General features: G+C 56.3%; 12 protein-coding genes across 12 annotated transcripts; 4 read left to right on the top strand and 8 right to left on the bottom strand.

Moving 5' to 3' along the window:
* Positions 1-220: 220 nt before the first annotated feature.
* On the top strand, positions 221-1,659 carry C8Q71DRAFT_850973 (uncharacterized protein; the record flags this gene model as incomplete). Its single annotated transcript, XM_047926747.1, has 2 exons — positions 221-297; positions 352-1,659. 2 exons carry the CDS (start codon positions 221-223, stop codon positions 1,547-1,549), a joined length of 1,275 nt encoding a protein of 424 aa, XP_047774150.1. The 3' UTR covers positions 1,550-1,659.
* On the bottom strand, positions 1,595-3,593 carry C8Q71DRAFT_783665 (uncharacterized protein). The gene is made up of 5 exons (XM_047924986.1): positions 3,450-3,593; positions 2,344-3,269; positions 2,161-2,289; positions 1,815-2,105; positions 1,595-1,767 (listed from the first exon to the last, which is right to left on the bottom strand). Exons 2-4 carry the CDS (start codon positions 3,097-3,099, stop codon positions 1,893-1,895), a joined length of 1,098 nt encoding a protein of 365 aa, XP_047774149.1. The 5' UTR covers positions 3,100-3,269; positions 3,450-3,593; the 3' UTR covers positions 1,595-1,767; positions 1,815-1,892.
* Positions 3,594-4,097: 504 nt separating this feature from the next.
* On the top strand, positions 4,098-5,606 carry C8Q71DRAFT_313710 (glutathione S-transferase). The gene is made up of 7 exons (XM_047917741.1): positions 4,098-4,163; positions 4,245-4,473; positions 4,529-4,687; positions 4,751-4,876; positions 4,935-5,111; positions 5,178-5,258; positions 5,322-5,606. The coding sequence occupies exons 2-7, from the start codon at positions 4,418-4,420 to the stop codon at positions 5,395-5,397; spliced, it is 675 nt and encodes a 224-aa protein (XP_047774148.1). The 5' UTR covers positions 4,098-4,163; positions 4,245-4,417; the 3' UTR covers positions 5,398-5,606.
* Positions 5,600-6,804, bottom strand: C8Q71DRAFT_313706 (Caleosin related protein-domain-containing protein). The gene is made up of 3 exons (XM_047917740.1): positions 6,530-6,804; positions 6,323-6,480; positions 5,600-6,262 (listed from the first exon to the last, which is right to left on the bottom strand). The coding sequence occupies exons 1-3, from the start codon at positions 6,752-6,754 to the stop codon at positions 5,815-5,817; spliced, it is 831 nt and encodes a 276-aa protein (XP_047774147.1). The 5' UTR covers positions 6,755-6,804; the 3' UTR covers positions 5,600-5,814.
* A 656-nt stretch (positions 6,805-7,460) lies between these two features.
* C8Q71DRAFT_727101 (uncharacterized protein) lies at positions 7,461-8,480 on the bottom strand (the record flags this gene model as incomplete). Its single annotated transcript, XM_047921821.1, has 2 exons — positions 7,461-8,346; positions 8,401-8,480. The coding sequence occupies 2 exons, from the start codon at positions 8,478-8,480 to the stop codon at positions 7,461-7,463; spliced, it is 966 nt and encodes a 321-aa protein (XP_047774146.1).
* Positions 8,481-10,003: 1,523 nt separating this feature from the next.
* On the bottom strand, positions 10,004-10,990 carry C8Q71DRAFT_862036 (uncharacterized protein; the record flags this gene model as incomplete). The annotated part of the gene is made up of 2 exons (XM_047927981.1): positions 10,004-10,859; positions 10,911-10,990. The coding sequence occupies 2 exons, from the start codon at positions 10,988-10,990 to the stop codon at positions 10,004-10,006; spliced, it is 936 nt and encodes a 311-aa protein (XP_047774145.1).
* A 625-nt stretch (positions 10,991-11,615) lies between these two features.
* On the bottom strand, positions 11,616-12,559 carry C8Q71DRAFT_783627 (uncharacterized protein). The gene is made up of 4 exons (XM_047924985.1): positions 12,282-12,559; positions 12,022-12,231; positions 11,946-11,962; positions 11,616-11,891 (listed from the first exon to the last, which is right to left on the bottom strand). The coding sequence occupies exons 1-2, from the start codon at positions 12,362-12,364 to the stop codon at positions 12,024-12,026; spliced, it is 291 nt and encodes a 96-aa protein (XP_047774144.1). The 5' UTR covers positions 12,365-12,559; the 3' UTR covers positions 11,616-11,891; positions 11,946-11,962; positions 12,022-12,023.
* A 365-nt stretch (positions 12,560-12,924) lies between these two features.
* C8Q71DRAFT_313146 (uncharacterized protein) lies at positions 12,925-14,326 on the bottom strand. The gene is made up of 5 exons (XM_047917736.1): positions 14,289-14,326; positions 14,039-14,235; positions 13,951-13,978; positions 13,248-13,815; positions 12,925-13,194 (listed from the first exon to the last, which is right to left on the bottom strand). Exons 2-5 carry the CDS (start codon positions 14,113-14,115, stop codon positions 13,118-13,120), a joined length of 750 nt encoding a protein of 249 aa, XP_047774143.1. The 5' UTR covers positions 14,116-14,235; positions 14,289-14,326; the 3' UTR covers positions 12,925-13,117.
* Positions 14,327-14,773: 447 nt separating this feature from the next.
* On the top strand, positions 14,774-15,316 carry C8Q71DRAFT_313056 (uncharacterized protein). The gene is made up of 2 exons (XM_047917735.1): positions 14,774-15,055; positions 15,111-15,316. Exons 1-2 carry the CDS (start codon positions 14,880-14,882, stop codon positions 15,178-15,180), a joined length of 246 nt encoding a protein of 81 aa, XP_047774142.1. The 5' UTR covers positions 14,774-14,879; the 3' UTR covers positions 15,181-15,316.
* A 191-nt stretch (positions 15,317-15,507) lies between these two features.
* C8Q71DRAFT_783621 (uncharacterized protein) lies at positions 15,508-18,228 on the bottom strand. The gene is made up of 11 exons (XM_047924984.1): positions 17,872-18,228; positions 17,762-17,822; positions 17,665-17,703; positions 17,157-17,605; positions 17,015-17,099; positions 16,871-16,957; positions 16,743-16,817; positions 16,622-16,688; positions 16,394-16,566; positions 16,204-16,333; positions 15,508-16,136 (listed from the first exon to the last, which is right to left on the bottom strand). The coding sequence occupies exons 1-11, from the start codon at positions 17,931-17,933 to the stop codon at positions 15,661-15,663; spliced, it is 1,704 nt and encodes a 567-aa protein (XP_047774141.1). The 5' UTR covers positions 17,934-18,228; the 3' UTR covers positions 15,508-15,660.
* Positions 18,135-19,974, bottom strand: C8Q71DRAFT_883013 (uncharacterized protein; the record flags this gene model as incomplete). Its single annotated transcript, XM_047928508.1, has 10 exons — positions 18,135-18,631; positions 18,682-19,106; positions 19,157-19,162; positions 19,225-19,314; positions 19,399-19,477; positions 19,538-19,584; positions 19,639-19,690; positions 19,744-19,795; positions 19,859-19,900; positions 19,957-19,974. 10 exons carry the CDS (start codon positions 19,972-19,974, stop codon positions 18,360-18,362), a joined length of 1,083 nt encoding a protein of 360 aa, XP_047774140.1. The 3' UTR covers positions 18,135-18,359.
* Positions 19,975-21,975: 2,001 nt separating this feature from the next.
* On the top strand, positions 21,976-22,812 carry C8Q71DRAFT_783597 (uncharacterized protein). The gene has a single exon (XM_047924983.1). The coding sequence runs from the start codon at positions 22,141-22,143 to the stop codon at positions 22,564-22,566; it is 426 nt and encodes a 141-aa protein (XP_047774139.1). The 5' UTR covers positions 21,976-22,140; the 3' UTR covers positions 22,567-22,812.
* Positions 22,813-22,836: the final 24 nt, after the last annotated feature.

Here is a 22,836-nt window from a genome sequence, read left to right as displayed (position 1 = left end):
CCCTTCTCTCTTTCAGAGCTCCCCCTTCCGAGTACAGGTACTGGTTGGTGAGTACCCTCTGCGCCCCTCCGCTGCATATTCACTGACGTCGACGTTGCAGCCTTGTGCTCTTTTTATCAGCCCATCCACATTCTTCGTTACGACCTCACGACCTTACCCTCAACCCCATCCTAATCACTTTACCGTCACATCTCTCATTCCCGTTCTGCTCGACATCAACATGCGTTCTTCCACTGCCGTCCTCCTCCTTGCCGCTGCGGCGTCTGTCACCCCCGCCTTTGCTGCCCCCATCTCATAGTACGTGGTATCCCACATAGCCCCCATTCCAATGCTGATCAACTATGCTCGTAGCACGTCTGACCTTGAGGTCCGTGGTGACTTCGATAGCCTCGAGGTTCGCGACATCGACAACACCTTCGCGCGCCGTGAACTTCAGGACGAGCTCTTTACGCGTGCTCTTAACGATGAGCTCGTCGCGCGTAGCAAGATTGGCAAGTTCTTCAAGAAAATTGGCCACGGTCTCGGTAAGGTCGTGAAGGGCGTCGCGCACCTCGTCCTCAAGCGTGAGGACTTGGACGTCCTTGCACGTGAGCTTGGCATCGACGAGGAGGTCTTTGCGCGCGACTTCGACGCGAACCTCTTTGCGCGAGACTTCGACGAGGAGGTCTTCGCGCGCGACTTCGACGAGGAGGTCTTCGCGCGCGACTTCGACGACGACCTCTTCGTGCGCGACTTCGTCGAGAACCTCTTCACGCGCGACCTCGACGAAAACCAGTTCGTTGCCCGTGCTTTCGGCGTGGACGAGGAGCTCGTTGCTCGCAGCAAGATCGGCAATAGGATCAAACATGCCTTCCAGAAGATTGGCCACGTTCTCGGTAAAGTCGTGAAGGGCGTCGCGCACCTCATCCTCAAGCGTGAGGACATGGACGTCCTTGCACGTGAGCTCGGAATCGACGAGGAACTTTTTGCCCGTGCCTTCGAGGACGACGGGCTTTTCGCCCGCAGCTTTGACGAATACGAATTCGCTCAGCGAGACCTCCCCGAAGAGCTCTTCACCCGTATGCTGATGGAGGAGATCGACGCACGTGGAGTCGAGGAGACTCAGCAAGCCTCGCAACCTAACGCCGCTCACTCTGCTGTGCAGCCCCACGCACATGAGGCAAACAGCGTTGCTCACCCACACTCCCATGAGACTCACCCGAACGACCAGCACCACACCGGGGTTCACCGTAACGGCGAGAAGCACACGGGAACCCATCGCAATGGCAAGGGAGCTCACCGCAAGGGCGAACACCGTGGGGCTGGCTCGAAGGGCGAGCACGCTCAGCACCGTCCGCAGACTGGTGAGGAGCACCACGAGCACGCCGAGGGCGCTGTGTCCGGCCACCACTCGACGCAGCACCTTGGCACGCAAGGGGACCACACGTCTCTGCACTCTAGCACCCAGGAGCACCACTCTACGCAGCACACCGCGCCACACCAGACACGCGAGGATGCGCTCGAGCTCCTTGCGCGCGCATTCGGTGGCGAGTTCGACGAGCTTGACTGAGCGGCGGATCGGTGCGACTTGGGCGGCAGTGACCCAATGGTATCTCATTGGCAGGATGGCCGTCGTAACTTATCATAATGATTTATGTGAATGGCTGATGCTGCGAGTTCTGTCTCTGGTGTGCCGTCATCGTGAGGCTGATCCTCAAGTTCCCCAGTGGTTCCGGTCAGCGTGAGTGTCCGGCAGCGACGAGTTCCATTGCCGTACCCCGTGGAAGGCTTTGAAGGCGGTGAGCGGCATATGACATTAAGCATACATAACATACAGGATATCGGCACAGCGAATGTGCCCTGCTTAGTGGTCTGGGCGCGCGCGCGAAGGTGGGTCATTCTGTCGCTGTCATCTAGTAGACCATGGGGACCTTCGCTTCGTTGAGTCGGCGATCCCAGACTTCCTGTGAGATTTCTGCGTCGAACTCGCCGAGGAAGAACTGCCCTGCCATCTGGAAGAGGGATACAAGCCTTACTGTGTCGAAGCTCAGCCCGCTAGGTCCAAACGCCCAGATCATGTCTTCCTCAGATGTTCTGGCAGTAGTGCTCGGTGTTCGTTGAGCGTACTGTTGAGTGTTCATTAGCAAGCGACAAGAGCAAGAAGGACAAGAGGGTACATGCCTCGAAGAAGTGGGTGATATGTCGCGAACAGTCTTTCAAAATGCGCGCTCGAGAGCTGTACCCGCAGACGTCGCGGATCGTCAGAGTGCAACGGAACTTGGTCTTCGAGTGCTGCAGGTAAGCTGGCCACTGAGTCAACTGATGAGCGGTGTGCTGTACGTGATGAGTTGCGTGATGACGCACCGCCATGCAGAGATCGATGTAATTGTACGAATGACCGGCTTCCACCTCACAGTCGTCGCCATGTAGCCGTTGTCTGTCTATGAGGATAGGCTCGTTAGCGTCCACCAGATGGCACAGGGTGGCGTCGATGTGCACGACATCCAACAATGCCAGCGGGATCCCACTGCCCGGCGCCTGCCCAACAAGGTCGAACGTGATGCGGTGCGTATCTAGAGGTGTGACGCCATTCGGGAAGTGATGAATGACCACGTCCTTGGCGTTCTTCTTCGATCGTTGTTTTTGGTATGGGTCCCAGACAAGCTGTGGCACCGTCCTTTTGATGAAACCTGGCCTGGGTGTCGGCAGCGCCGGAGGAATAAAACTTGCAGCCAGGGGATGAACGGCGCGCTCCGGCCACCCATGAGACACTGGTCGACTTTGAGCGATTGACATGTGTCCTGGGTGCGGCGCTCGCGAGGATTGCATGCCAATCCGGGGCACAACGGCAACTTGTCCGGGAGCGGGAACTTGTCCGGGAGCATGGGCGGCGGCGAAGACATAGGCGGGATATTGTGGCGAGTAGAACGGGGTCGGAGGCATTGGTGCGACCAGTATTCCTTTGGGTAGTGCTGTCGCTCGGTTTTGTTTCCGCGGGGACCCGGCGGTGCTTTGGCCTTGTTCGTGTGATGGACGCATCTCCATGGTCAGCAGAAAAGAACCGCCAGACAACGGCGTCTTGGCGGTACAAACCAGCTGCGCTGAGGCATTGCTGCGCATGTCGTGCGCTGGTGCTATGTCACACAAGGGAGGGCAGAGGACGACGTACGGGGATGATTGCTGATCTGCGCTTTTATATTCGCGAATAGCGCGACCAACAAGGAGCCACAATGTCCTTATGTGGAATAGGCCAAGGGAGTGGTGGCCACTCTTGTGGCGGCTGGCGCATTCTAGAACCCAGAAGGACAAAGCACCGCGCCCGCCACGCGGATGCACGGCCATCGCATACCGAATTCGGTCAGCCATGCCATGCTCGCAATGCAGTTGGATGCTGGAGGACTGTAGGACAAATAAGGCCAGAGCTTCAGCAGATCAATGCGATTACTAGAGCCATGGTTGCCACACCGCACGCAGTGCCACGCACACGAGGCTTGCCAATTACGGTCGCAGTCCTCGAGATCATGTGGGGATCGTTTCCGAGACAAAACCACATCAGATCCATGGAGACTCCAGCGCGGTCGTAGACAACGTACGTTCGAGGGAATTGAGGGAAGGTGAAAAGTAGTCTGAGCAGGGCAGCGCGATCGCGGGCTACGTGACGGTGAGCACGTGCCGATGTCACGTCGCGTCCGCGGTGCCAGTCTCGAAGCTTGAGCTTGAGGTAGAACGACCTGTCCTCCTCCTACCGTTCGCTGTGAGCGCCGCTCGCGCAATACACACCTCATCTGCAGCTACGACAGCAGAACAGCCTCTGACACGCACACAATCCCTTCATCTAGTCTCGCCATCTCCGTCAGACGGCCGCCGTTAGACGTCTAGCTTCCTTGCCCTAAATTTGCTGTGCCATGCCAACCGTCGCGGGTTATCACCTACCGCAACGCAAGCTTAGGCAGCCTGCAGCGGCGGCCGAGCACACATCGCATGCGAACATCCGTCTTGGGGCGTTCTATCTGACATTTGCGGCGTACCACAGCGCCTCCTCGCCTTCTCCCGTGTCTCGTTGCGAGCTTTCTCAGCATTTCCGCGACAGAAGCGGTGTCCCTCCGTGCACGCAGTTGACCCGGGGTGGCGAGCGAGGCGTTGGGCCTGTGGCCGCCGCGGTTGCTAGGCCCACCGCGCGATCGGTGCGTCGGCGCAGCGCGTTCCATTCCCTCGCGCCGGTGGCAGTCGACGATACTGCTTACTTATCGCCCGCTGTTTGTCAGCGGATGGCTTCCACGGTTGTCTCGAAGGACTTGCATTGCCGAGAAGTCCTGCTACAAGGAAGGATATGCTGAGCTATATAAGACCAGAAGCAATCGCTTAGAGGGCATACAGCCATCCAGCGCAATTCCCCTTCACCCCAAGCACCTTCAGCCACCTAGACTAACCACTCAAGATGTCGCACGGCAAGCAATTCACGCTCTACACCCACAAGGGCGGTCCAAACGGCTGGTAAGTACAGTCTTACTTAAGTGTGTACGTCTCATTGATCCCGACTGCTCAACAGGAAGGTCGCATTCGTCTTGACGGAGCTTGGCCTCACCTACGAGAGCGTCTACCTCGACTTTGGCAAGCTCGAGCAGAAGTCGTCCGAGTACACCCAGTACAACCCGAACGGGCGTATCCCGACCGTCATTGACCACAAGAACAACGACTTCACCATTTGGTGGGTGTTCTCGCGTATATCCTCAACGTCACGATGTGAAACCTGATGGGATGGGGGTCACAGGGAGTCGAACGCGATCATCACCTACCTCGTCGAGAAGTACGACACCGCCCACCGTATCTCTGCGGCGACGCCCGAAGATAAGATCAAGCAGCTTCAGTGGCTCTTCTTCCAGGCCTCCGGCCAGGGGTACGTCTTATTCATACCAATCATCACGCTCAATCCCGTGACGTTGACTTCGTGATAGCCCGTACTTCGGCCAGGGGATCTGGTTCAAAGTGTACCACCCCGAGCCGGTCCCTAGCGCTGTCGTGAGGTACCAGAGGGAGGCGGTGCGCGTGATCGGCGTGCTCGACGGCGTGCTCAAGAAGCAGGAGTGGCTCGTCGGCGGGAAGCCCAGCGTCGCCGATTTTTCCTTCGTCTCGTGCGTACTCTCTCGTCTTCGTGTCTTGATCTTTGCTGCCAGAAGCTTGACTGTGCGCGGGTTCAGGTGGACCAATGCCGGGCTTTTTATGGTGCTCGCAGACTTCACTGAGGCCAACATCGAGAAGGACTACCCGCACTTCTGGAAGTGAGTGTCATCTGTTAACTGTGAGTCTCTATGAGTGTGCCCGTGCTGACGTGTGACTTGCAGCTGGCACCAGAAGCTGATGGCGATACCCTCGATCAAGAAGGTCTGGGATGAGAAGACCGCCATCCAGGCTGCGTAGGTGCACTGAGATTTTGAGGGTAACGAGTCTCGAAGGCTACGTCGATGAGAAGGAAGGACGATGAACGCCGTGTATGTTATACCTGCTTCGGCAAATCGAGCTGGGCTTGCTTCGCGATCCCCTTCTTTGCTCGACTGGCTATGCTATGATGGCTGGACATCTAGGTTTGCATCTCCCATCTTTGTGCGGTTTGACTAATTACCGTGCAATGCGTCATAGGCTATGTCGATGTTGGGCTGCATTAGACCCGGCTTCCGACTACCCCCACTGGTCTTCCCTCTCGTGCGCTTGGGTAGTGATCGAAGGACAAGATTACGTTCAACATACTATGGATACATCAGGCGATTACCTTGACATATTATACAGTGCTACAACAACGCTCGGAAGGCACCATCCGTTTCGCTACATCAAGACCACTCATAGCCTGAACGGCAGGAGCTTCTCTCCGCCAACGAAGCCATCGCCTCCCAAACCCCATCCCTTGTTCCACCCCTCCTTCGTCTGTCTCCGCGCCTTGATCTCCCAGAACAGCGAACCGTCGTACACCCTCCTCAAGTCCTCCTTCGAGATCCGCCCGCCCTTCTGTATGAGCAGGTACGTCGTACCCCACTCGAAGACGGCCGCGCTCCAGCCGTACGGGTCGACCGCGACTCGCTGGCCGTGTATGAGGCGGAATAGCTCGTGCCCGGAGAGCGAGTCGGCGGGCGCGGCGGAGTAGGCGTACTTGGTGAACATGTCCTCGAATCGCGAGGGGATGAACCGCCCCTCGGTGTCGTACACGCCCGAGTCGGAGCCGTGCTTGGACTTGTGCGCGCCGGGGAGATAGAAGCGGAAGAAGGGGTCAGGGAGATAGCTGTGCGCGAGGCTACAGGAAAGGTATGAGTCTCGGGAATGCTGGAGTGATGTGAGATTTGGTGCGACTTACCGGGTTGGGAAGGAGAAGCAGACGTTGATCACGTAGACGGCGAACAGGGAAAAGATGATGTTGAACCCTAGGTCCCGGAAGCCGATGTAGGTATCCCAAGGCCATATTTGACCGTCACCATCTCTGTCCCAGAACAGGCAATGTTGTTGCAAGACGGACTGCTAGGGGTCAATGGGGAGTCGCGGCAGAAGGGTACTCGACACTCACGTAGTCCTTGTATTTCTGCGCGTGTACGGGAGTGCCTTGCGGGTGTTCGACATCAGGTGCGTACGAGGCACGCGCAACATAGGGTTTTTCAATGCTCGTGTCGGTGTTGAGACGATACGGCCGTTTCAGGGTCTCAGGAGCATGCGATGCTACCGTTCCCAGATAGTCATGGTCGTAGACGATGTCCGAGTCGGGCAAGGACGTGGACTTTCCGTGAGGGATCATGGTGTTGGATAGAGTTGGGAGACGAGGGGTGCAACTTGCGTGCAGGGGGCATAGTGAATATATAGGAGGGTAATTTCACGTGCATGATTGGCTGGGTGGGTGGATCGCTTGAGCTTTGTGGGCGTCGAAGACGACATCCATGACGCGTGACGGCCCACCTCCACACCGCGTCGTCACAGTCGCGCAAGTCACAAAGGCGTGAACGCGTTCCCCGTCACGCTCTCCCGCTGGTCCGACCCCCGATGGGCTACTAGAGCATGCCGGGGATTGGAAAAACACAGGACGTGTACAATTATATTCGTGGAGAATGGAAAGCGAAGAATACCAGCCCGCAAACGATCCCATTGACGACACCTGAAAGACCAGGGGACATGTGCTACGTGGTACGTCCGACGTCGCGCAACCGGTCAAGGGATATCTGAGTCCCACCGGTCAATAACTTAAGTTTCCGGCGGGCTGCCGTCAGCACACTGCATGGGTCCCGCGCTGTACGTTCATGGCATCCCAGGGTTCTTTTGGCTTCAGCAATCAGCTCTGACCGTGTATGGCTCAGTGTCGAGGGCGCGGTCCGCGACGCCCATCCAAGGAGGCGGCCAAGGTAAGTGAACAAACTCATAAACCGCGTAGTATTAGCGGGCGACCAGTGTCCGTGTCATACATGATCGCTCGACTACTACGATTCCTATCAACTCCCAACTCCTCTGCTTCAATCCAACTCATCCACCTCGTATGCACTGCGTTCCATGAGCCAATCCCAGAGCTCAGCATTCCTCGCCTCTACCTCTCGCCTGGCATTAGGGCCAAACGCACCTTTCAACAGGTTGTCCTCTACGTTCGTCATGTCATTGAACTCGGTCTGGACGTCAGTGGCAGCGGTCTGTTGTACCGGGTTCCACTGATTGTTAGTGGCGCTCCCCAGAACGCCCGTGGTTGAATGGGGCGCGGGCTTCGGTGGGAGCTTGTGAAAGGGTACCACCGGCCCGTGACCCAATGGCATGGGCTTCCACGCAGGGCTCCCCGAGGGCTTACGGACAGGGTTGGCCGCAGGCTTGTGCGCAGGATTGGCCGCGGGCTTGTGCGCAGGATTGTGCGCGGGCTTATGCGCAGACATGCTCGCGGGCTTGTGCGCAGGCTTGGGTGTAGGTTTACGGGTGGACTTGAGAGCGGGCTTCAGCTTCGCAGCTGTCTTCGGCTTGAGCGCATGCACAGGCACCTTGGCGTCCCGCGCGTCCAGGAGGCTGTAGTACTCGCGAATATCGAGATCGTCCTCGAATGCCCGCGCAATCTCCTGGAATACTGGGTGGACACGCCCGATCGGACGTCCTGGGTAGAGACGCTCGATCGGACGTCCGATGTGGAGAGGGTACGGAGGATGGTGTACGGGCATTTCGATGCCCTCGAAGCCCATCGCGCGGACGTGGTGTTCCTCCTCATCGTGTTCCGCTTCGTGTTCCGGATGCATAGGTCCATGGGCGTGCACTGGGTGGTGCTCCTCGTGGTGCGCATAAGCAACGTTGTGGGCCCCATTGCCAGGACCACGACTCGGATGGCCCGGTCGGGCATGCTCGAGAGGATCAGAAAATTCTCCGTGACTGCGATAGGCGGTCAGCGATGTATGATACCGCTTGCGAGCTATGTCTACATACCGAGAGAACACTGGAACCGCAAGAGACGGGAGTGCAGAGGTGGCAACGAGAATGGCGGGGATGACGGTTGAAGAGCGCATTGTGGCTGGTTCTTGCAAAAGATCGAGGTGAAAGGACTAGTCGTTCGAGATGTGCGGTCGTGAGTGAAATATACGAGTTAGGCTGTGAAAGCATAGTGAGCACAATCCGTAATCTGAAGACAAACGATACGCACTAGCCAGTACCTATGCTCGGTGAGCTCTTGAAGATGAACGAAGGAGAGGAGCGAGCTGGGGGAAATGCGTGCATCCAGAAAGCATTTATAGGTTTGTGAGGTCCATGGACGTCACATGTACACCGGTCGTTCGGGTCTCCAAAAGTATTTTCGTGCCGCCATCCAAGGCTGAGGGCGCAGTCGCAGAGTTACGTCGACGTACAATGTGAAATAAAACCACATTGGCCACCATGACAGGCTTGGCTTCACACGAATGGCGTCGCCTCGTCACAGCATTTCTGCCCAACGGAGTAAGCTGCTTTCCGCGCAGAGAGTAAGAAGACGTACAGCTGGAATCTAGGCCGATAGATGGACTACTCGGAGCGGAGCCTTCACAGTAGTAGCATAACTTGCGTGTCTCTGGCGTGCGCTCATCATGGCATGTGTTGTTTGCGGAGTCTAGCAAAAGAATTATCAGATGAGCGCAGGTACATAGTACTCCTGTCTTATAAGGTTCGACGTCTCTCTGTTCAGTACTACAACGTCCAGTGACTCGTCAGTACATCATGCTCACCAGCATATACCTGATCTCGCTGTGTTCACGGTGCCGATACAGTTCAGCACACGAGCCACCGGCGTGTCCACACCGACGGACCGTACTAATAGACTGCAGCATAAGACGGAACAACAGACCTCTCAAAAACAGTCAGTCACCAACGTCCGGTGCAAACGGTGGCGCCGCAGTCTAACCTAATCAGTGCTTGGCATCAGCGCCTCGTGCCATAGCACTCAACGTACTCAACGTTTGAACGCAAGGCCGCAAACTGGCCCGGTCAAGGGGTGATTTCACTGTCCAACGCTCAACGTTCAACAATCAACGTTCAACACCCAACGCTCAATGGACGACGTCCCATCTATCTGTCAAAGTCCCCCGACTCCTCCCCATGCTTTCTCACAGCGTCAATAATTGACATGCATTTCAAGTTCTTGCGCAGGGAAATTCTACTAGCTGTGGGTCACTCGACTGGGCTAGATGAACACGACCCTGACCCTCTGCCTCCGACGAGGGCTATATACGCCCTCGCTGGACAATGATTTGGGACTTGGCCATGATCAATAAGTTGGGAATCGATGTATCGTTGTGTGACTGGGATAGCGATCGGCCCTTCGCATTGTCAGTCATCATATTGGATATCGAACAGTGACCGGTTGTCATCAATGAATTAATGACTGCTGGCGTAGTACGTCATGCCCATAAATTCGTAGCACCTTGGCTTGCTCGTTTGTAGGGTCGCCATCCTTGGTCTAGTGCACAAAATCCAAGTAAACAAGCTCACGAACCGCATAGCGTTGACCAACGAGTAGTGTACATGTCAGATATCACAACCACGATCCATGTCGACTTTGGCCTCAGTCCAACTCATCAACTTCGTATGCTCGTTGCATGAACCAGCCTTCCTCCTCCTCTCTAGCCTCTATCTCTCGCCTGAAGATGCTGAAGATGTCCTTCGCCACGTTTGCGATTGTTCCGACCGTGCTGGCGACCTCCCCCACGGTTTTTCCGACTCGGCCGATGGCATTGTCTGCCTTATTCCATCGACCGTTGGTTGTGCTTCCTAGAGCGCCCCCAGTACTGGCCCAGGGTGCGGCCTTAGGCGCGGGCTTCGGGGCTGGCTTCGGGGCTGGCTTCGGGGCTGGCTTGGGCTTGGGCTTAGGCATAGGCTTAGCTTTGGGCTTCGCCTTGCCCTTGCGCGCGACCAACGAGGTATACTCGCGAGCATAGAGGTCGTCTTCGGACACTTCCCGGCTGGGTATGTCGATGTTGTCGGCATGCGGACGCTTGAAGTTCGGATGCCGGTGGAATGGATGGCCGCCTATGGGTCTGCCGGCCTGATTAAGGCGGTAGTGCACGTGTACGTCGTTCACATCGAACGCGCGAACGCGATGGCCCTCTGCGCGGCGGGCTGGGCGATGAACGTGCTGAGCTACTTCAGCCGAGTGCATCCCAGCGTGAGCCGGAGAGTCAGGCAAACGACTGGCTCCGATGTGCGGGAGACCAGCGGCGTGTGTCTCCGCGTGGTGGACAGGGCGTTGGACGACGCGATCGGTTCCGGCTTCCGGATGCGTAGCACTGTAAGTGGGCTTTCGGTAGCCGAACGTTGGGGGGAAATGTCCTTCACGCTGTGCGTATACCTGGTTGTGCGCCACGAAGCCAGAACCGTGATGGGGCTCGACATGTTCGACATGACCGACAAACTCGTCGGGACTGCAATTGGCGGTTAGTTATCCGTGTTGCTTCGGAGCCATGCTTACATACCGAGAGAGCACAGGAATAGCAAAGGATGGGAGCACAGAAGTGGCAATGAGAACGGCGGGGAAGGCAGTAGAAGCACGCATGATCGCAAAGGAAAAAGGATTAGGACTAGTCGTTAGGGGTGCGGTCGTGAGTAGAATAGACGAGGAAGGCTGTGAATGCATAATGAGTGTAATCCGGGATCTAGTGGAAGACGATACTCACCAGCCAGTACCTATGCTCGGTGAGCTCTTGAAGACGAAAGAAAGAGAGGAGCGAGCTGATGAATGTCAGCGCGTTCAACCTGTATATATAGATGAGAGCAGCATGAGCGTGACAAGTGCATTGTCTGCTCGATCACTGACACGGCAGAATGCACAGCAGTTCAAGACTATCATTAGAACGGCAGTTGAAAATGTGAAATGTAGCAGCAACCACGAAGGGCACGAAACGCTTGAAAGATATCATCTGATCACAGGCTGCTGGTCTAGTGAGGCAAGCAGTGACCCGCGTTCACGTAAAAACTTACGGTTGGGATGGAAACTAGGAACACGAGCGAAGACTTCGTATGGCTGACTGACAGTGTACAGATGGACTTCGTGCCTTCGGAGTGTGCTCATCATTATGCGTACTGCCTACAAGGGTCAATCAAAGATGAGCGGAGCCACTTCCGGTCTGATAGGTATTCAAGTTGATGTCTTTCTTCCTGGCAAGTCGACACACCCCTTGTTTTCTCTTGGACACGTTCGGCTGATGATATGTAGGTGTCAATAGAAGGTTAGCAGACGAACATGCCTATCGCGTACTGATATGCACAATAAATGAGTACATATCTTGCATCACGCTATAATAGGCCGAGTCACATCCGGCGCTGAACCCCTCTCAGGGACTCTCACCCCTTCATCGCCTAGCTGTCATTCGCAGAATCTCGATGAGATGCTTCCAACGTGAGCAATGTGCGGCGATGACTGCGACATGGGTTACCAGTTGGCAGCCCTGACTGCCCTTTGAACCAGAAACGTGAATAGGAGCATACGCCACTTGGTTGCGAACAATCACCTGTCGAAATGCGCATGCTTCCTGAAACGATCTCGGTAGCCATGAGACGGCAATTTGGAGATTGAACATGGACAACTTTCATTCACCGATGACATAGGTACAGCCTTCCTTCCCGACCCAGACTTCATGCATCTTGCCCGCGGGCACGTCGAAACGTGCGCCAGGACCAAGAGTTTCTTTCAAGTTCTCGTCCGGATTGTCCTCCGGATACGAGATAGTGAGCTCGCCGGAGAGAATGAGATGTGTCGTTACACCAGAGTGCTTGTGCGGGTTGTAATGATAGTCACTAGTAGCGATCAGTGTCGTATTCTAGAGCGGAGCCTCGATAGCACTCACGGACTGTCCGTCCAAGTGAAGACATGGGAGAAACCCCAGGAGCGAACTTGGTTCTCTGCGTCCTTGCGGGACATGCGGGACATTGTGATAATGTTGGTTAGCTGAGGAAGACTGAAGGTATGATACACGGAAGATGAATGATGGAGGTGAACTGTATGGGGAGGGCACTGGCTATTGGCTACAACAGAGGCCCTCGGTGGCCGACACGTTGAGATTCATCGGGATGCCTCCGGGGCACCGCGGTCCGGGTCCGCGGTTGTCGACTCAACGTCTTCAAGTTCTGCGGACAACGTTTGGACGACGTTCAACTGCCATGCAATTGACTTGGTCCCGCTCGTATCTCGCGTACATCGAAGGGTGGCGCATCCTGCTTGATTCTACTATATCCAGCAGGGCTGGCCAGACGCCTCTCAGCGCGAGTATAGTCAGCATGCAGCGGGGACTCGGACAAAATGATTCGCTTTCGTGCACATACTACCACAGCACAGCGGATGCGCTGTGCCGATGATGTGGGACCACCCCAGTAAGTATGATGATCCCGTATGTTGTTTGTGATATGCATTCGGAACCTTTCACTGAGTACGAGCCTATGACTCGTCGCTGCCACACACTTACGCTGCCTTTGCCAGTTAACGCCTCACGATGACTGCACACAAGAGACAGAACTCGCAGTATTGATCAACCATTCACATTCCAGTTATTACGATAAGTTACAACGACCATCCTGCCCGTAAGTTACCCTGAAATCACTCCCACTCAAGTCTCACCGATCCGCCCCTCAGTCGAGCTCGTCGAACTCGCCGCTCAACGCGCGCGCAAGCAGTTCGAGCACGTCCTCACGCGTCTCGGGCGTCGAATGGCGCTCTTGCGTGCCGGGGTGCTCCTGCGCGCCAGGGTGCTCGGAAGTGTGATGCTGCGTCGACTGGTGGTCGAGCACAGCGCCCTCGGGCTCGTGGTGTTCCTCACCAGTCTGCTGTCGGTGCTGAGTGCCCTGCTGACGGTGCTGAGCATGCTCGCCCTTCGAGTGAGCCCCACGGTGTTCGCCCTTGCGATGAGCTCCAGTGCGTTTCTTGCCATTGCGATAAGCTCCTGCGTGCTTCCTGCCATTGTGACGACCTCCGGTGTGCGCCTTGCCGTCACGGTGAGCCCCGGCAGCACCGTTCATCTCGTGTGCATGGGGCTGCTCGGCGAGGTGAGCGGCGTCAGGTTGCGAGACTTGCTGTGGCTCCTCGACTCCACGTGTGTCGAGCTCCTCCATCAGCATACGGGTGAAGAGCTCTTCAGGGAAGCCGCGCCGAGCGAACTCGTATTCGTCAAAGCTACGGGCGAAGAGTTCCTCGTCGATTCCGAGCTCACGCGCAAGGACATCCATGTCCTCACGCTTGAGGATGAGGTGCGCGACGCCCTTCACGACTTTACCGAGAACGTGGCCAATCTTCTGGAAGGCATGTTTGATCCTATTGCCGATCTTGCTACGAGCAACGAGCTCCTCGTTCACGCCGAGAGCACGGGCAATGAACTGGTTGTCGTCGAGGTCGCGGGCGAAGAGGTCCTCGTCAAAGTCGCGGGCGAAGAGGACGTCATCCTCGAAATCGCGCGCCTCAAGACCCTCGTAGACCTCGCGCGCAAAGACCTCCTCGTCGATGTTGCGAGCCTCGAGGCTATCGAAGTCGCCACGGACATCAAGGTCGGACGTGCTACGAGCATAGTTGATCAGCATTGGGATGGGGGATATGTAGGATACCGATAGCACGTACTATGAGATGGGGGCAGCGAAGGCGGGTGTGACAGATGCCGCAGCGGCAAGGAGAAGGACGGTGCTGTAAGAACGCATGTTGATGTTGAATAGGACGTGGATGAGAGATGTGACAGTAAAGTGATTAGGATGGGGTTAAGAGTAAAGTCGTGAGGTCGTAACGAAGAATGTGGATGGACTGATCAAAAGAGCACAAGGCTGCATCATCGGCGTGAGTGAATATGCAGTGGAGGGGCGCGGAGGGTACTCACCAACCAGTACCTGTACTCGGAAGGGGGAGCTCTGAAAGAGAGAAGGGCTGCGAGCTAAGGGCGTTGGTTATCCCGCTTCGCCCTTTTGTAGGGCTGCCCTGGGTCCGAGCGCTTTCGCAGTCACCGAATACCCCGCTAGAGCGCAAGGTGCTGTATGCCGGAGGCCCGGATCAACAGCGGCACCAGGTCAAGCGTGGATGGGCAACACGGATGCAGGATCACCCCGCTTCGCTTGTGTTTCAAACTGCCATATTTCATCGGCCCGACCCTCAGAGGGCGTTAAGTACTTCCATCCGTTTTCATCGCCAGTTCGTGCTGCATGCCGGGGTGCTCAGTTCTGCATGTCCGCGTTACCTGCTGACGACACGACTTGCATGAATGAACATCGTACTAGGTCAGTCAGGCTAGCATCTCCACCTGTGCAAGCAACAATCACCACTCACTGACTCACTTATGTCGGCCTACCGTCGGAGTATTGGGACTATACAAGGGCATATGTACTTAAGTAAAAGGCGATGCCAAACGCGTGAGTGACAGGGGCCCATCTGGACGCCGGAGACGACGACACCGCCTCAGAGGGACTCGAATGTAATGTTTCCGCCAGAAGGTATGTACCTCATGTTGACCCCATGTGCTACTGTCGTCGCGAAAGTCCCGGCGTATCTGGATACTCAAGAACGAGCGTACTCGCCATTGCTCACCACCCTCCGGACTTCAACTCCCGGATGCTGCCCAACATCTCTGTATTTTGCCAGTGTGCCGTGGAGGTACGCCCTTGGTCCCTGGCGAGATGTCTGATATCCATCAATCTATGTGCTTCAGCCACTCGACGCCCACCTCCATGAAACGCAATATCCTGACCTCGCAGAATCCTGACCTCGCAAAATCCTGACCTTAAGATACATCCTCTACGTGCTCGGAACCGGGATGATAGGGCCCGCCCTTAGCACAGCTTCAACGTTCGCTCACTGAGGCTATCCTCGGAGTGTGTTTCACCCATGGACTACTGCCGAACGAGGTTGATTGAGCACTTTCACGGCGTGCGCGCTCAACGCGGTTGACGCCCGGAGTCCTATCGGGTCCGTCAGAGGCGGTGAACCCAGTTGGTCATCAGTAGTGCTCTTGGTCGCATTACCAGATCTGTAGACTGTCAATCAACTGTCAATGGTAGATCTTCGGCGGACTGTCGCAAGCTCCTTGTGTGCGGACGCAACTCTGGTTGAAGCAATGCAAGATCTAGATCGTCTGGATCATGTACACATCATCTTCTGGATTCAAGCAGTCAAAAGACATCGCCGACAAAGTACAACTTACACGATAGCCGTCGCTGTCCATGTCGCCCAATTGAGCCTATAATCCTCAAGCCCATTTTCTAGTGTCCTCGCAACGCACCCTGAACAAGCTTCCCCACTCTCTCCCTCTCCCACCAACCCACACCCATCCCAAGGACCGCCCCAACACTCACCAACGCACCCACCACCTTCGTCCACCGTCCGCCAACATCCACCGCAGTACCCTCCGCGTCCCTCACATCATACTCCTCCCACCTCACCTTCCGCATCGCCCACCAGAACCCATATATGCTCCCCGGCCACGTGCTAAAGTTCGCGCCCGTCCCCCCGTCCGCACGGAACCACGACGGTGGGCAGGCTGCTGTGGCTGCTGCGCCGGCGGCGAGCGCAGGTGCTTGGGCAGCGTTGAAGGCGCGGTAGGCAGCGAGGGGGACGCGCAAGGTGAGGGAGGGACAGGGAGAGGGTCGGAGAAGGGGCGTCAGGAGCTGGACGATGTAGTCCACCCCGACTTCGTGCGTGAAGATCGCGGAGCCGTTGCGCGTCACCGTGTTTGGTCCTGCAGGTAGAGGTCAAGTCAGCCTAGTGTGCTCAGAAGCCTGGGTTGGACAATGCGCGAGGCCCACCTGCGATGAGAAACAAATTGGGGAAACCCGGTACACACACGCCGCGATGGGCCATCGGGCGTCCCTCGCTCTTCCAGAACTCATCCAGGTCCACACCGCCCTCTCCTTTGATCGTGAAGAGACTCCGTCCCTATCACGTCTTGACTCTCAACCTCTTGATCTCAGCAAACAATCATTTTGGATTACTGACCGTGATGAAGCCCGTGCTCAAGATGATCACGTCGAACGCCTCCTCCGTCCCGTCCTCGAAGCGCAGCCCGCTCTTTGTCACCTCCCGCACGGCGTTCGAACGGAGCTCGACGTTGGGCCTGTGAAGGCAGGCGTAGTAGCCCGCGTCGAGGATCGGGCGACGGCATGTCATTGCTATCAAAAGCCGGTCAGCCGAGGCCCGGAACAGGAGGGATTAGCAGGTACGTACGGTAGTTGGGTGTGAGCTGTTGGTGATACTTCGCCGGAGCGGTGCGCTTCATGTATGCTGTGAGGTCCTATAGTGCCGATAATCAGGCGAGACGGGGAGGCATCTGAGTGTAGATACCTACAGCTTCACGGCCCTCTTTGCCTCCACTTTTGACCTTCTGGCGAAGGGTATGCCATATCGGCCGACCGTAATTGATCTATGCAGCGGGTCGGTCCGTGCATAGGAGAGTAGAGCTGAAATGCAACGCACGAGGATGACGGACATCCGGAAGATACGTAACGCGAGGGGTACGTGTGCTAGCACCCAACGGAGCGCGGGAGGGTATCGGTGGCGGGCCTACACAGTGACGAAATCGTTCAGCAAACGGGAGCGTGTGTTCGGAGTAGCACGCACACCATAGACAAACCAATTCGGCGATCTGCAGAAGTTCACGACGTGGGTGGCTGGGTCAGCCGATAGACATGGAACGAATTGTGCTCTGCAGGCAGGACTCATGAGAATCAGGGGATACCGCTACCAAAGGCGAACCGCTCACGCCGACGCGCTGTTCCCAATGACAGCAACCTTGCGCCCGTGGAAGTCGACATCATGCCTCCACCGCGCAGAGTGCCATAACCCGCCCACGCCCTCGAATGCACACTCTCCCTTTTGACCCAGCCCTTGGATGCCCTCCGGGTATCGCGGCTCACTGACCAAGCCCGTCGCGCTCACGACGAACTTTGCATGCTCCTGTCTCCGCTCGCCAGTCCGGACGTCCTCGATCTCAATGTCGTAGTGTTGCGTAGTCGCGTTCCAGGACGCATGGACAACGCGCGTGAAAAAGGAGGCATTCGTGTGAAGGGAGTATTGCGACGCAAGGCCGCGCCAGTAGGCGAGGAGCTCGGACTGGGGAGGGAATGTGCGGGACCAGTGAGGATTGATGTGAGTGGTAGGGGTGTAGAAGTGGGCGGGCGTGTCGGATGCGCTGCCGGGGTACGAGTTGTCCTGAGGAGTGAGTTGAGAGCTTTAGTGGAAGTAGAGGTGACGGGCGCTCAAGTACTCACAAGCCAGGTCCCGCCAAAGTCGGACGACTTGTCGTAGATCTAGCAGAGCGACGCTGTGAGACCGCATGCGATGTCCAATGGTAGGTTGACTGCGTACCCTGATATCGTGAACGCCCAATTGCTCCTTGAGCGCTATGCCCATCATCACTCCTCCAGGCCTGCGGGGTAGTTTAGAGCGATTGCTTGCAGCGGGAAGAAATGGCTCACCCTGCACCGACGATCGCCACATCATACCTACTCTCTTTCTCCTCGAGCAGTGTGTTCGTCATGTCCGTAGTAGCTAGTGCAGATCCTCGTCACAGTGGGTGTGCTCTTCTCGCAGGTGGGACGGTACGGCTCTCCGCTCCGGGTGCGAGGTGGGAAATGAGACACGGTCGAGGCGAGGAACATGCTGAATAGATTGCGGAAATAGGAGGCTGGGATTGCATGGCGAGGGGATGGCGTGCACGGGCTGCAAGATGATGCGTGGCAAATGCGTGGCCCGGCCGTCGATCCTCCTCGATCGATCACCTGATCGGAATGCGACCAACGGGCATCACAGAATGAGCGACAGCTTTCTACGGCATTACATTTCGACAATATACAAATGGTAATGAAGGCGATGGCGACCCCCTCTGGTCCGAGACCCGCTCCAGAATAAGTTACGTGGTCAATGGTAAACAATGTACTAGCATCCGCCTCCACCATCCAACACCTCATTGCCGGTCGTCCCACGAGCTCCGGTACGCGGGAGGCGGCCGCAGCGCAGTCGTCACCCGCCCCGCGTCCTCCTCCGGCTCGAGCACCGCAGGCATCGCAAACATGCTCGTCACTACGGTTTGCCGCATGTCGCTGCTCGCCGTGTTGCTCGTGCTGTCCGTGCGTGTATGGTACGTCGCCGATCCCGCGCTCATTGAGCTGAAGTCCGTCGTGGACGAGGGCGGCAACGCGCCGTACTTGCCCGAGATGGGTTGGCCAATGATTGCTGCTGGAGGTCATTCAGAATATTGCAGATTGGCCGTGGACAAGGCCACTCACCGTATGATTGTGGGACATCGTAGGGCACTACACTATACGCGCTCGGTGCTAGGGGAGCTGCTACACCAGTCATCGGAGGCACGTCCCCAGAACCCGGCGCTCCAGCAGCATTGGCCGCCGCAGCTTTCCTTTTCCTCATAAAGACAGCAGCGCCGACAAAAATCAGCAAGAGACCAAGTACGCCACCAACGGTCCCGCCGGCAATCGCCCCAGTATTGCTCGAGCTGCTTTTAGCCGCACCCGCTACAACTCCTGCAGTCACAGAGCTAGAGGCCGAGGAGGAGCTCGCGGTCCCTTGAGACGTCGACGTGGATATCAGCGAGGAGGACGTCGCGTTGCTAGCGAGATTAGTAGAATTGCAATGTGTGAAGGTATTGTTGTTCGTTGCCGTCTGGTTCAGCGTCGCCTGGTTCATCATATTCGTACTGAATCTCACATAAGCTGTTGCAGGGATGCACACACAAGATGGACGTACTAGAACCTATGACGTCAAACAGATCAAGTCAGCACGAACGCAAGCACGGGAGCAGCGACCGGACCGACCATGCACCATTCGACCAGTAGAGCGGGTATAGCCAGTCAGCGATCTTGATGCCGCTGTTGCACACGGCACTCTGGACCTGCGCCGCCAGCCTGTTTCCAATCGCACATCCCATCCCAAGGATTCGTTAGCCGGGTGCCTCCCAAAGCGCGCAGACCTCGCCCGGTGCGACGTACGTTCCGTTATTGCCATTTCCACAGTAGCCCGAGTGAGACGTCGAGTTTGCGAACCTGTACTGGTAGTAGCCGCCCACGGCTGCACCGAGGTCTCGCTGTCAGTGCTTCTGTGTAGCCTCCGCCGAGAAACCCAGCGTACGAGCTTCTATGGACCCTGAGCCATTTGATACCGCATGTTCTTGACAGCTGTGTGTGCCATGAGACATAGGGTAAGACACAGAAGACAAGGCGACGACGCACTTCATGCAGAGCATGCTTAGGGACCATGCGACCGAGTTACAGCAGCATGCCGCTGGGATGATGATCAGCGAACTGTGAGGGGAGCATCTGCGAGGTGTGACATACAAACTTCGCTGTCGCATTGATCCCCGGGAGCTGTATGGCGGAATAGCGGGACCTGGTCTGAAGGGGTCGATGCGTATGAGGTTCACGAAGAAGCCAATGAGAATCTGAGACTTACAGCTGGGGTCACAGAGCTGACGAAGGCGTTGATAGGTCGTGCCTGCAAGCCAGCGAGTCAGCACAGCGAGCAGGATTAAGAGGGTAATGCGGACGTACATGGCGTTTCGCCGACATAATCCGTATACCAATCGAGGAGGGGTCCTGGGCATGTTGTATTATCCCCGGCGACTACGAGTACGTTGAAAGCAAGGACGGCCAACGCGCCAGCCGTACGCACAGCGGAACGAAACATTAGGTGTCAAGGCCAGTCAAAGACACATCTAGAAGGAGCGAGCTGAAGCGGAGGGGGAGCGGGCACTTCTCGCGGGGAGCGGGGCGCGCAGGCTTATATACAAACATCGCCTTTGGGTCGAGATCGTGGAGTTCCTGGCGATTGATGGATCGTGTAGTAACCGAAACAGGGCCAGGCAAAGAGCCATTGTATGTTTCGGGATCCCGCCTTAAGGCGCCCTTGGCGTGTGGTTCTGTATTCCTGTCGAGCGCCACCGACGAGTTTACGTCGCCACGCGTGAACTAGCCTCGCATGAGCTACCAACTGACAAGGTCAGTAGTAGATCCGCGCTGGGCTGGGATGGTCAGCCTGTCTGTTGACGGGATCGTTGGCCAGTGGCAGTGGGTGCTGCGCGCATCAAAGAACAGGCGCTGGCGGGAACACCTCCACACCGAAAAGCATGACAAAACCCTGGACGGAGGAAACAAGGTCTCGATGCTGTGGGTGATGGTCGCCAGGCTCCAAGTGAGAGGACTCTGCCAATTATCGTGGAAGTGCTTGTTCGAGCAAAGGGTCCCGAATCGAAGTGACGGAAGCTTTTCAAGTTCTCGCTTCGAACTAGCGGCCGCCCTGACGGAGTCCACTTCGGGCATTGCAAATGGGGTATGAGCGTTGTTCGTGGAAGGTTTCGTTTTGTACTCACACACATCGAGACCTCGGCCTCAGCCATTCTCAGCCCATGATCCTATGAGACGCAGTACTGAGTAAGACGCCTTTTGCACCTTTCTCAAGTCGTCTGGGCCAAACCTAGGGCAAATACTCTTCGATCCTATCACATAGCGCCGCGAAGGCGTTAGTGTCAACATGATTTTCCGCAGAGTGGGCGGCAGGTACGGTCACGTCAATTTAGCAGCGCTCATCGTACGTACTTACCTCATTCAGCGCGCACGAACGCTTGTCAAACGATGTGAGCTGCTGAGCGTCGAGCTCATTTGGGATCTGCTGGCCACCGGTGCCATCTGATAGACGCCACTGATCAAGTCGGTCTACAATGTCAGGACATTGAGACGTACTGCAGCGAAGACATGTCATGCGAAACATGTCTTAATGACAATGGCACGATTCATCGACGATTATCTGAAGCTGAGGTGCCCGAATAAGCGCAAGCAGCCCAGAGTCATCTCATCGCTCGCACAGCTCTCCAACGACCACAACCACATATCAGCGAAGTGGAACTCAAAACAAAACATCTGGTAACTACCTCCCACGCGCAGCGATGTGGAGTGCGCCAAACAAATGTGGACAATCAGACAGACGCAAGATGGCTTGGGAAGTGGAAGAACTCACGGATGTCGTACATCTCATCGAGAGGGAAAGGACACCGCTACCTCATCACAACAAACATCGTCAGTCAAGAAATGCCAGTAGGGCGCACTGCGCAACCGCAAACCGCCTGTTGCGGACCACCACACATCGTGTGGCTCAGGATGCCGCTACGCGACTGACTGCAGCATAGGATGGATTTCATGAGGAGTACGTACTTCGTGTGTCTTCGTATACGGAACAGCACTTGACGGTTGCTGGTAGAGGGAGATATACGGCCTCTCCGGTCTATCGAAGTTGTTTCACTAGGAGACAGATGATCGCACATCTTGACGGTTCGAAGCATATGCCGTTCCGAGTTGCCAACCCTCGTCGTTGTGGACCTCGACTGTGGCGAGGACGCCCTTAGCCTGGCTGAGATGGAAACACGGAGCAGATCTGAGTTGAAGGGGTTCACGGACGGGGCGAGGCCACATCTTCGCATAGACCGTAGACAAAGCAAGCTCAAATGGATCATTGGGTTGGCGCGAAGATGCTGTCACTCTGACGCGGTGGTCACAGTTGCATGACTGCGTGACACCACGACCTTGAACACGCGTGTGCGGCATGCCGCATACTTCAAGTTCAAGTTATGTACTAGTAGCGCAGCCCCATATCTCGCCTTTGCTCAAGTTGTACCGCCCGCAGATATACTTTCATACGAGTGGTCTTCAGTCCTTCTGCGTTGCTGTCCCATCGGATCCTCCATGCGCCTCAGCCACGCTCAAGTTCTCTCTGAGAGGTTCAGACAAGCGGTGGAACGACTGTCGGAAGATGACACACTCACTGATGACACGCTGCACTCTAACGCGGAGGCACATCTCGAAGTCCTCGACGATCCGTCTCTCGGCCACCTGGATACGCCAGCATGGGTACACCGCGTAGGACGGTATGCAACGCAGGGGACTCCTCAACTCACCGTGACGCGTCTTTTCAATACGATGTACCAAACGGCGGACGAGCTCGGCCTAGCATCCGGAAAGCGCTATGTCTCAGCTGCCATTTGCACATGTGCAAGTGACACTCACGGACTACGCGTCGGCGAACCTCAGGCTCAATCTCTAGCTCAACGACTATCTCGGCTCGCTTCCGCTTGGATTGCGTTCATGCTATGGCCAGGCGAGTGCAATTAATATGGGAAGCTCTTACTCTTGATACTCTTGATGAACAGCCGGTCGAGCAGCCTACACCTCTAGAATGAAGGCCATCCAACTCCGAGTTGATCCACCATACGAGAGCTCTGTATGGACAGATACAAGCCCGGTTATGGACCCGTCAAATATATGAGAGAAATGGTATGTACCCATATGAATAACGTTGCTGGTAGCTCACACACGGCGATTCGCAGCTCTTGAGGCGCGATAATTATACTTGCTTCATGACCGAGTGGGTAGATCATAGCG

The sequence above is a fragment of the Rhodofomes roseus genome (genome assembly GCF_022264815.1).
Source record: "Rhodofomes roseus strain CIRM-BRFM 1785 chromosome Unknown C8Q71scaffold_28, whole genome shotgun sequence".
Lineage (NCBI taxonomy): Eukaryota > Fungi > Basidiomycota > Agaricomycetes > Polyporales > Fomitopsidaceae > Rhodofomes > Rhodofomes roseus.
Note: the sequence above shows the minus strand (reverse complement) of the source record. Positions and strands in the feature narration are given on the sequence as shown.

Bases quoted from the DNA above. Each gene is read 5' to 3' on its own strand.
- C8Q71DRAFT_783665 (XM_047924986.1), bottom strand. From the start codon at position 3,099: ATGCGCAGCAATGCCTCAGCGCAGCTGGTTTGTACCGCCAAGACGCCG. The intron at 2,290-2,343 runs GTGCGTCATCAC...CAGTTGACTCAG, and splicing joins ACATCGATCTCTGCATGGCG to TGGCCAGCTTACCTGCAGCA. The intron at 2,106-2,160 runs GCATGTACCCTC...AACACTCAACAG, and splicing joins ATATCACCCACTTCTTCGAG to TACGCTCAACGAACACCGAG.
- C8Q71DRAFT_313710 (XM_047917741.1), top strand. From the start codon at position 4,418: ATGTCGCACGGCAAGCAATTCACGCTCTACACCCACAAGGGCGGTCCA. The intron at 4,474-4,528 runs GTAAGTACAGTC...ACTGCTCAACAG, and splicing joins AAGGGCGGTCCAAACGGCTG to GAAGGTCGCATTCGTCTTGA. The intron at 5,259-5,321 runs GTGAGTGTCATC...TGTGACTTGCAG, and splicing joins GACTACCCGCACTTCTGGAA to CTGGCACCAGAAGCTGATGG.
- C8Q71DRAFT_313706 (XM_047917740.1), bottom strand. From the start codon at position 6,754: ATGATCCCTCACGGAAAGTCCACGTCCTTGCCCGACTCGGACATCGTC. The intron at 6,481-6,529 runs GTGAGTGTCGAG...GACCCCTAGCAG, and splicing joins CGCAGAAATACAAGGACTAC to TCCGTCTTGCAACAACATTG. The intron at 6,263-6,322 runs GTAAGTCGCACC...CCTTTCCTGTAG, and splicing joins TGCTTCTCCTTCCCAACCCG to CCTCGCGCACAGCTATCTCC.
- C8Q71DRAFT_783627 (XM_047924985.1), bottom strand. From the start codon at position 12,364: ATGTCCCGCATGTCCCGCAAGGACGCAGAGAACCAAGTTCGCTCCTGG. The intron at 12,232-12,281 runs GTGAGTGCTATC...GATCGCTACTAG, and splicing joins TTCACTTGGACGGACAGTCC to TGACTATCATTACAACCCGC.
- C8Q71DRAFT_313146 (XM_047917736.1), bottom strand. From the start codon at position 14,115: ATGCGTTCTTACAGCACCGTCCTTCTCCTTGCCGCTGCGGCATCTGTC. The intron at 13,979-14,038 runs GTACGTGCTATC...CTATGCTCGTAG, and splicing joins TTCGCTGCCCCCATCTCATA to CACGTCCGACCTTGATGTCC. The intron at 13,816-13,950 runs TTCGATAGCCTC...TTCGCCCGCGAC, and splicing joins ACCTTGATGTCCGTGGCGAC to CTCGACGACAACCAGTTCAT.
- C8Q71DRAFT_313056 (XM_047917735.1), top strand. From the start codon at position 14,880: ATGTTTCCGCCAGAAGGTATGTACCTCATGTTGACCCCATGTGCTACT. The intron at 15,056-15,110 runs GTACGCCCTTGG...TATGTGCTTCAG, and splicing joins TTTGCCAGTGTGCCGTGGAG to CCACTCGACGCCCACCTCCA.
- C8Q71DRAFT_783621 (XM_047924984.1), bottom strand. From the start codon at position 17,933: ATGACGAACACACTGCTCGAGGAGAAAGAGAGTAGGTATGATGTGGCG. The intron at 17,606-17,664 runs GTGAGTACTTGA...CTCACTCCTCAG, and splicing joins ACTTTGGCGGGACCTGGCTT to GACAACTCGTACCCCGGCAG. The intron at 16,818-16,870 runs GTGCGTTGCATT...CCCGCTGCATAG, and splicing joins TCCGGATGTCCGTCATCCTC to ATCAATTACGGTCGGCCGAT.
- C8Q71DRAFT_783597 (XM_047924983.1), top strand. From the start codon at position 22,141: ATGCGCCTCAGCCACGCTCAAGTTCTCTCTGAGAGGTTCAGACAAGCG.